Genomic DNA, 9,073 nt, shown 5'->3' on the forward strand with positions numbered 1-9,073 from the left:
GCGGAGGGGTGGAGCGCGAGGCTGAGCCGCGATTGGCCAGAGGCGCTGCCTTTAACTTGGATTATAGTTCTCGATGCGGTTGCTCCGGTTGTTAGTTTTCAAGGAGGGAAAGGAGGGGGAAAAAGGCCACCTCTGTTTTAAGCGGGGGGGGGGGGAGTCCTGCGAACTAAGGGGAAGGGTGCATGTGTGTAGAGAGCATCGTGTCTTTCACAGCCCACCCTCCCCACACAACACAACACAACACAACACAACACAACACGCCTCCCTCGCTCCTTGCGTTGTCAGAAACCGGGGCTCGCTCGCTCGCAGCAATCCTGGCCATCCTCGGGAGTTTCACGCGTGTTTCCAAGCACGTGTGCAAAAGCGCCACGGTTAAATCCCCCCCCCCTAAGCGGAAGCGAACACCGCTCGCAAACTCGCTCTCTTGCTTTGCTTTAAGTCAAGCAGCAACAAATAATGAAGGCACGGAAGGCCTCCGGCACGCGTGTGCATTCCCGGAAGCCGCAAGCAAACCCACAGTTCCAACTCTCCCGTCCCCTCCACTCGTGAGGCACGTCTGCATCGGTGGGGGAGGAAGAGTGTTTTGCTCTCGCAATGCACACGACACCCAGGATCCGCGCATCTCAGCAGCGAGCGAGCTGCCTGCTTCCTCCCCCCACCCGCGCCTCCTTCACTTCCTTCTCCGCCAGTAGCGAGGGAGGGAAATGCAACGATTATATAGACAGAGAAGCACATCGAGCGCCTCTGCTGTTTAGTGTCGCGGCGGGGGGGTTGGTGGTGGTGGTGTTCAAGGTAGATGGGAGTGGTGCGCATGCGCCCTGGGCGGCGGGGCTGAATGTTTCCCAAGTGTTTGAAACTGGTATTTGGGTTTTCCACGTTGGATCAAGTGCGGCGCGTAGAGGAGAGGCTGCATTCATACCCACCGGCGGAACAGGAGAAGCAGCTGCATTCGCCGAGAGGAGCTTCTCCTCCCCTTCTGCCTATCAGTGGGCAGAGCAGAACAGATCGTATTTGTCTTTTTTTCTTTTTTTTAAGCTTCCTCTCCTTTCCCCTCCCGTCTCTTGTACACACACACACAAATCCCTCTCCGATTGTTCGTACCACCTCCTTGGTGAGTTACCGACAACGACAGCCATTCAATCAGCTGCTACGGCTGCTCTGAGGCTGTAGGGACTCTCGGGCTGTGTGTGTGTGCGCGCGCGCCTGCCTTGCCTTGCCTTGCCTGCCTGCCTTTCTACTCTGGGAAGAAAAGGACTCAGATGTAGCTCTCTCTCTCTTTTTTTTTTTTCTTTCCCCCCTTTTTGGAGTGGGTTCTTTTCTCCTTTTTTCGGTGAGATCCGAAGGAACAGGAGGCGGAAAAGAGAAGCGGCGAGGACGGAGACTCTGCCATTGGGGGCTGCTGTGTTTGAAAGGAAAACTCTCGCCCATTTAGGGGTGAGAGGAGGAGGAGAGAGATATATAGATATATAGATATATCTATACTCACAATTTTCGGCCGGATGAAAATGTTGAACCCTGCAAACGGAGAGCAGCTTCATTTAGCGAACTATGTGGAGGATTACCTGGACTCCATCGAATCTCTGCCCTTCGATCTGCAGAGAAATGTCTCCCTGATGAGGGAAATTGACGCCAAATATCAAGGTAAGTGCTTTTCTCCTTTATGTGTTCGTGTGCGGGAGAGTACGTAGAAGCTACATAGATGATGATGATATTATTTTGCCTTTTCTGCAGGGATGATCTCTCTCTCTCTCTCTCTTCACCACCACCCCCTCTCCCCGGTTTCATCCCGAAGCGGATGGCAAAGCTTTGAAAATCTTATTTATTTATTTTGTGAGAAGGCAAGCAGAAAGCAAAACGAAAGAGGGGCGAAAAGATTCGAGGAGGAGAGGCAGGAGAAGGGGGCTGCTCTGCAGAGATAGATGGAGGGGTGGGTTGTGTGTGTGTGTGTTTTTTTCCCCTTCCCTCCCCTTCCCTTCCTTGGGGCGGAACAAAAGGTCTTCTTTGGGGCTCCTGCTATTAAAGCAAAGACTTTGCTTCTTAGGTTTTTTGAAAAATTGCTGGACAAAAAAGGCGGCGGCGGCAGCAGTAAGGGCAGAGGAGGGGCTGGAGGATCAGGACGCATGGGGCACTGAGGCGGCTGTTTCTCTTTTTTGGGTTGAGAGAGTATGTTTTGTGGGGACAGCGGGACAGCAGTGTGTTTGTAGGGGGGTGTTGGAAGAAAGAGGGCAAAAAGAAGGGGGGCAGCGATCCCAGTTACAACATTGAGGAATTTCTAGCCTTCGCAATGGCTGTAGTAGGAGAGAGGGTGCTAGTAAGGGAGGGGAGGGAGGATTAGATAGAGTGGAAGGGGGGGTGGGCAGGGCTTGTTGCCTTCGCTTCTTCTTTTTTTCAATGGGCATTTGCTTTTAAAACAGCCCTCTCCTGTCAAGTATCTGTAAACCGGGGAGCCGGGGGAGAGAAAGAGAGACTATGGAAAGGGAAAAAGATTATATAAATACTGTGTGGGTTGGGGATGTACTGCTTTGCTGAGTGACCCCCCCGCCTTCCCTCTCTCTTTTTCTTTCCCTCCCTGTGCTGAAACTCATACAGTATTTTCTAGCCCTTTTTTGGCGGTGAGGGGAGGCGAGGCTGTCTTCTCCCGCACTCGTCTGCAGCTGGGGAAATGGTGGGGATTTTTTTTAGTTACTGAGGGGGCTCGAAAGGTCCTTTGTCACTTGGTGCTGAGAGAGGTAAAAGGCGTGGGGGTTGGAAAGAGTGCCACTGCTGCCGGTGGTAGAGGTGACACAGGGGAGCCCGTTACACATTCAGCTCCCCCTTTTTTCTCCAGGGGCGAGGAAGGGGGGTTGGAAACCTGGCAGGCTATTGCTGTGCTTGTGAAGCGGGTGGGGGGGGAGAGAGAACGCAGCAAGTATCCATTCGAGACCTTTCGTGCGACGAGTTTTTAATGTGTCGTAAATAGGGAGAGAGGAGAAGCGCGAGATAAAGAAAGTGACGAAACATCAAAACTTGAGGGCTTGACTGCGTGGTTAGGGGATGAGGAAGAACGGGAGGCGGGGGGCTGTTGTTTTAAAGGACAAGGGCGGGCATTTCAACCAGCTACAAGCACTCTGTACTGCGCTAAAGGGAGGCACCTTCGCGCTTCAGCTCTAGAAAGAGTGAGAAGCGCCGTCACAGCGGCTTTTATACTCACCGTCATTACCCTGTTGTGCCCGCCCCGCCTCCATTTTCCCATTATTGGCCAGAACTTCCCTCATGAAACAGCCGTGGCCCCGCCCTGATGCCCAGGGATTGGTCCCGCTGAATTCTCTACGAAGCCCCGCCTTCTAGTGTCGCTGACGAAAGCGAACGGTGGAAACCGGGTTGGGGAGGGGGAGAGGGAGCGAAGGAGAGAGAGAGAAGCAGTGGGAGGTTTGTTGTAATAGTTCGAACTGCCCCGTCCGTTTCTTAGCCTGTGATTGGCTCCTCTAGTTGCAGGAAGCGTCGGAAGCTAATGGTGACTGACAGGTGGATGTGGAAATATGAGGGTCGCAGTAAGCTCCGCCTTTAAACATCTGATTGGAACGTTGGCTTAAAGCGGGTGGAGATTCGCTTGGGGCTTTCCCTTTCGATTGGCGGAGACGCTCTTAAGGCAGAGGGCGGGCTATTGGGTCCGAATCTTTACTCCGTATGGCTTGCTTCAGTCTGAGGCGGGCACTGCTTGGATTTGCCGGGTGGTGATTGGCCGGCCGAGCAGATTCTTCTGCTCGCGTACGTTCTGCTGAGGAAGCCGTAAAAAGGCGGCGGGGGGAGGAGAGAAACGGCTTTTAACACGGCCACTTCCCTTCTAAGAACAATGGACACCGAAGACGCATCCCGTGGGGAGGGTGTGGCCTCGCTCCCGAAAAGGAGGAGGCGGGGCAAGGGCGGCAGGCGGTCTCTGGTTGGCTGAGGGCCCGGGTAGGTGAGTGTGATAAACAGGACCTTCTTCCAATGGCTCAGTGGGCGCGGAGACCCTTTTTTTTTGTGGTGAAGGGGCGGGGCATGTAGTTACTTTTTTTTTAACCCCTTCCGGCTTTTGGCCCTGTTGCTTTCCTCCGGCATTTACCATTAGCAGTTTTGTTTTGTTTTATTTCTTCAGGTTTCTCTCCGTGTGCGCTTTGGCACCAGGAGGTAACCTAAACAGACACTCGTGTTGTAAAAAACAACTCTCCCCCCTTTTTTTTGTTGCTTCGTTCCTTTCACACGTTACGTGTTTTGGTACACGCGAGACACCTGCTAAGCACACGTCTTTTAAAATGCGAAGCAACGGAAGTTGTTATATATTCCTTTTTTTTAACCACAAGCTTTTTAATTAACTTTTCAGATTTTGCAAATTCTTTTAAACAACATTCAGCATTAATCTCTCATATCCATGACTTCCCACCCAACCATCCATGGTGTTCTTTTCTTACCATATAAAGCTGCTAGATTACTTATGTTTTACCCGTTATAAACATGAATTCAAACTTGTTAAACTACCAATTCTCATATAGGTTATATATCTACTTCTACCCCACCCTTTCCCCTGACTGGGTATAGCGGACTTGGGCTTGCAACCCTGTGCCCAAGATTTACCTGGGAGTAAGACCCAAGCTGATGTCAGTGAGGTTGAGCTGCACCTTGCAATTTGCCCAGAAAGAGGGCTTGTTTACTTAGTATGCAGCATGCTTTTAAAATAAAGCTGCAGTCCTGAGCGTATTCAAACGTTTTAAATGTTGATTAAGCGTTTTGGGTAATTGACCTTTTTTAAAAAAAGGAAAAAGAGATCTCCAAGACAGTTCACAAAATACAAAACAAAACACCATAAGCAAAACAGAGGCAAGAACAGCTCATTTGTTAAGCCGCAGATAGAAAACAAGCAGAATAAAATCAGAGCATTCCCACAAACTGTCTTGTCAGCCCTCTGGAAAAGCACATCTTTTGCTTGCTAGGCAGGGCAGGCCTGTACACAAAGAACCCAGTGTTAAGTTGGGTGTAAAGCAGGGGTTGGCAAAAAATTTAAGCCGCAGGCCGGTTCACTGCCCCTCAGACCTTGTGGTGGGCCAGAGAAGTGGTACGGGGGGGGGAGCTGGAAGAAGAGGCGAGGGGGGCAAGTAGTCCTCCCCATGCCCCAGCCGCTGCGCTTACCTTCCCAGGGGCTGCCACCACTGTTGCTTCTCATGGGTAGGCAGAGGGAGCTCGTCCGCTCTGCTCTCTGGCCCACAGGAGCACCAGGGTGGCAGTGGCAGGAAGATGAAAGGGTTGGTTCCGGAGAGGGGCTGCTTAAAATGGCGCTCAGCCAGCTTAGCCCAGCCCCCTTCCTCCTCTAGGCAGGGCAGGGAGAAGCCAGGAGGAGGGAGGGAGAAGACGTCACCGCGGTGTGTGTTTGAGGGGGGGGGGAATGGCACAGCCCGAAGGAACAGAATCCCCACGCCAATCCATGGACAGTCCGCGGACCAGATCCTAAAGGCAATTGGGCCTGATCCGGCCCCTGGGCCTTAGTTTGCCTACCCCTGGTGTAAAGTATGCAAGATCCAAACTCCATTCTGGAGTTAGGATAGAGATGATAAAGAAAACAGGAAGACACAATGAGAGATAAAGGAGTGCTGTGGGATTGGTGGAAGTCAATGTCTTGTTGTTGTTGTTGTTTTAGTGTTTATAATATTAACTTGTAAGATATGGATTTATTTTTTGTTGTTGTTGCTTTCTTTAGTTTTCGAATGTTGATTTTTGTGTGTTGTGTATTGTTATTTTTCAATATCTTTCGTGTTGTTGTGTGGAAAATACTAATACTGTAATTTTTTTTAAAAAAAATTAAACTCCATTCTGGAGCAAGTCTACCACTGGTTGAGCTGGCCTAACCCTAGCGGAGAGGAAAGAAGCCTTTAAACAGAGCTTGAGCTATGCCCCTTTTTTCCTGACTTAGTGCTGGGCTTCCAGTTCACAGTGAGCATGCTGAATGGGCTTAGGGTGCAGCCTAGATCTTCCCACCTGTCAGCCCAAGCAATGCCCCTTTTTGAGGACTTAATGCCTGCTTGACACCCACCTAATAGGCCCATTCTGAGCTAGGGAGATATGCAGGCCTATCTGGGCTGAGTAGGGGAGGGGGCTGCACTAGGAATCTCCCTGCTCAGGCAGAGATGTGTCAGATCCTAGCCCTGCTCATCCCAGAAGATCTTGCTATAAGACTACTGCCAAAGATAGTAAACATAGGGTGGAGCTAGCCTCCCTAGGAAAGGAGTTCCATTATTTTGTTCTTACTATAGCTATATGGGACATACAGTGGTACCTCAGGTTAAGTACTTAATTTGTTCCGGAGGTCCGTTCTTAACCTGAAACTGTTCTTAACCTGAAGCACCACTTTAGCTAATGGGGCCTCCTGCTGCTGCCGCGCCGCCGGAGCCCGATTTCTGTTCTTATCCTGAAGCAAAGTTCTTAACCTGAAGCACTATTTCTGGGTTAGCAGAGTGTGTAACCTGAAGCGTATGTAACCTGAAGCGTATGTAACCTGAGGTACCACTGTATTTCAATGCAACTCACCTCAGAGTACCTGTGTTTAGAATCCACACTTTAAAGTGTGGGAAGTTTTATGTGTCCCCCCCCCCAAAAAAAACCACCAAAACTTTTGATGACATATCTCTGACAAAGCTCAAGTGCTGTATTATGCATGAGGTTGGGAAATAATATAATCTTATCCTTTCTTCACAGAGATCCTAAAGGAGCTGGATGATTATTACGAAAAATTCAAACGGGAGACGGATGCAGTACAAAAGAGGAGGCTGTTGCACTTAATACAGAGAGCCCTGATCCGGAGTCAAGAACTGGGAGACGAGAAGATCCAGATTGTCAGCCAAATGGTAGAACTTGTTGAGAACAGAACCAGGCAAGTTGACAGCCACGTAGAACTGTTTGAGACCTGCCAAGAGACCAATGACACGACTGGGAACAGTGGCAAAACTAGCCAAGATAAGTCAAAGAACGAGACAATCACTCAGGCCGAGAAGCCCAACAACAAACGGTCCCGGCGGCAAAGAAATAACGAGAACCGAGAGAACGCTTCTAATAATCACGACCACGACGATATCACCTCAGGAACTCCTAAGGAGAAGAAAGCGAAAAAGTCCAATAAAAAGAAGCGGTCCAAGGCTAAAGCAGAGAGGGAAGCTTCTCCAGCTGACCTACCCATTGATCCGAATGAGCCAACCTATTGTCTGTGTAATCAGGTCTCCTATGGAGAAATGATAGGCTGTGATAATGATGAGTGCCCAATAGAATGGTTTCACTTTTCGTGTGTGGGACTCAATCATAAACCAAAGGGCAAGTGGTACTGTCCCAAATGCAGAGGAGAAAATGAGAAAACTATGGACAAAGCGCTGGAGAAATCTAAAAAAGAAAGAGCCTACAACAGGTAGTTTCTAAATGAGAGGATAATAAAGCAGTGAAAACAAATATTTATTCTCTTTGTCTCACCTTTTGTGGAGGTGCCAGGATTGTAAAATGTATATTTTTTAAGGAGGTTGTGAATCAAAGCATTCTTGTCATAGGGATGGCGACTGAGGAAATGTTTGTTTTTTCCTTTGATACAGCTGTCAACAAGAAAATGGTTCTTTGGGCCCAAACGTACAGTTAGATGATAAAGAGTTGGCACATAAAGTCTGGGTTCATCTTTATTAAAAACATACTTCCACAAGTTGGTAAAACTGCCCATGAAAATGTAGATAGTAAACATTTATTGGATAGCATTCCTTTTTTTTTTTCTTTAAATGGGAATGCTGTTGCTCTTTCCAGAAAATTGTTCTATAGTCTGTTAAATAAACTAGCAGTGCATTGCAAACTTGTCCTAAACACATCAATCAAATCCATTATAAGAGTGTAGTATATTTATGCCCATTGATTTCACTGGGCTTAAGTACACTTAACTCTTGAGTTGGATTATGGCTGTTTACTTGGAAATAAGTTTCGATTTTTTTCAGTCCTAGCTACTTCTTATAAAGTGGTTTAGGATTGCAGCCTTACACCCAATTTTAAACAACTTGTGGGGAATTGAGGACCATTCCGTTCAATGGGACTTGCTTCTAAGGGATGTGTTTAGGATCAGGGTGCTCATTTCTTCTGGTGACGATCAATGCAATAGCAAATAAGAAGTTACAGCATGGGTCCTGTTACATGTCAGACTCTAGCAGCTCAATAACAAATGTTTAACTTACAAGTTACAAGCTTATTTTTAAAAAAAAAAATGTGCAAAAGGTTAAATTTTACACAACATATTTTATATACTGGCCAAATACCACAAGGGCCTTTTTAAAATGATTTAGTATATTTTGTATTTAACCAGGAAGTGGTTTAGTAATGAAACTTGACATAAATCAAAGCTTTATACTGTCACAGATAATAGTGTAGCAGTCTTTACTTTGTATAAGTTGTAAAAAATGTACATTTTTCAAGTGGAGTTGCACTTAACTGTATTATAATTGGAAATGCATCCACATGACATGGTGTAGCCAATATGCATTTCTCTCTGTATGTATGAAAATTGTACAGCTGTGATATTAAGGAATAAATTAAACAAGTTGGATAGGCTTGTTCACTTGCTTTCCGTTTTCCTCCCCATTTCTTGTGTTGTGTCTGCTCGATTGTGAGCCTGCAGGGGAGGGACTGACTTATCTATTTATTTACAGACAGGGCTTAGAACAGCCTTGTACACAAGAATAGTTACTATCATGAACCTTTTTTAACAAGTCTGCTAAGAGGCTTGGGGAAGGGGAATACCTTCAACCAAGCAGGCTGGCAGAGGAGGGATGGATCACTTTCACCAGCACATTAGCTTTCTGTGCTGGTTGCAAAAGATGGGGTTTGCCTTTCTTTTGCAGCCAACATGGAAACACAAAGTTAGCTGGCAAGGGGAGGAACAGAGCAATCAGTCCCCACCTCTTGGTTAGTCCACTATATTAACATGGCGGCTGGAAAAGACAGAAGTTCACATCATCCATGACCAGCGTGGAAACCAAAACAAGCTATCACAGAAAGAAGATCACTAGCCTGGATGGAATTCAATATAAAACTGACCTAGGAAATT

General features: G+C 47.6%; 1 protein-coding gene across 2 annotated transcripts; it reads left to right on the plus strand.

Annotated features, from left to right (window-relative positions):
- The first annotated feature begins 498 nt into the window (after nt 1–498).
- ING1 (inhibitor of growth family member 1) lies at nt 499–8,589 on the plus strand. 2 transcript variants are annotated; one of them, XM_081196910.1, is made up of 2 exons: nt 499–1,641; nt 6,706–8,589. In XM_081196910.1, exons 1-2 carry the CDS (start codon nt 1,500–1,502, stop codon nt 7,407–7,409), a joined length of 846 nt encoding a protein of 281 aa, XP_081053036.1. In that variant the 5' UTR covers nt 499–1,499; the 3' UTR covers nt 7,410–8,589. The 2 variants fall into 2 exon arrangements, with proteins under 2 accessions (XP_081053036.1, XP_081053037.1); XM_081196911.1 differs by lacking the exon at nt 499–1,641 and adding an exon at nt 3,476–3,530.
- Nucleotides 8,590–9,073: the final 484 nt, after the last annotated feature.

This window comes from Podarcis bocagei (genome assembly GCF_964188305.1).
Source record: "Podarcis bocagei genome assembly, chromosome: 6".
Taxonomy (NCBI): Eukaryota; Metazoa; Chordata; class Lepidosauria; order Squamata; family Lacertidae; genus Podarcis; species Podarcis bocagei.

Bases quoted from the DNA above. Each gene is read 5' to 3' on its own strand.
- ING1 (XM_081196910.1), top strand. From the start codon at position 1,500: ATGAAAATGTTGAACCCTGCAAACGGAGAGCAGCTTCATTTAGCGAAC. The intron at 1,642-6,705 runs GTAAGTGCTTTT...CTTTCTTCACAG, and splicing joins AATTGACGCCAAATATCAAG to AGATCCTAAAGGAGCTGGAT.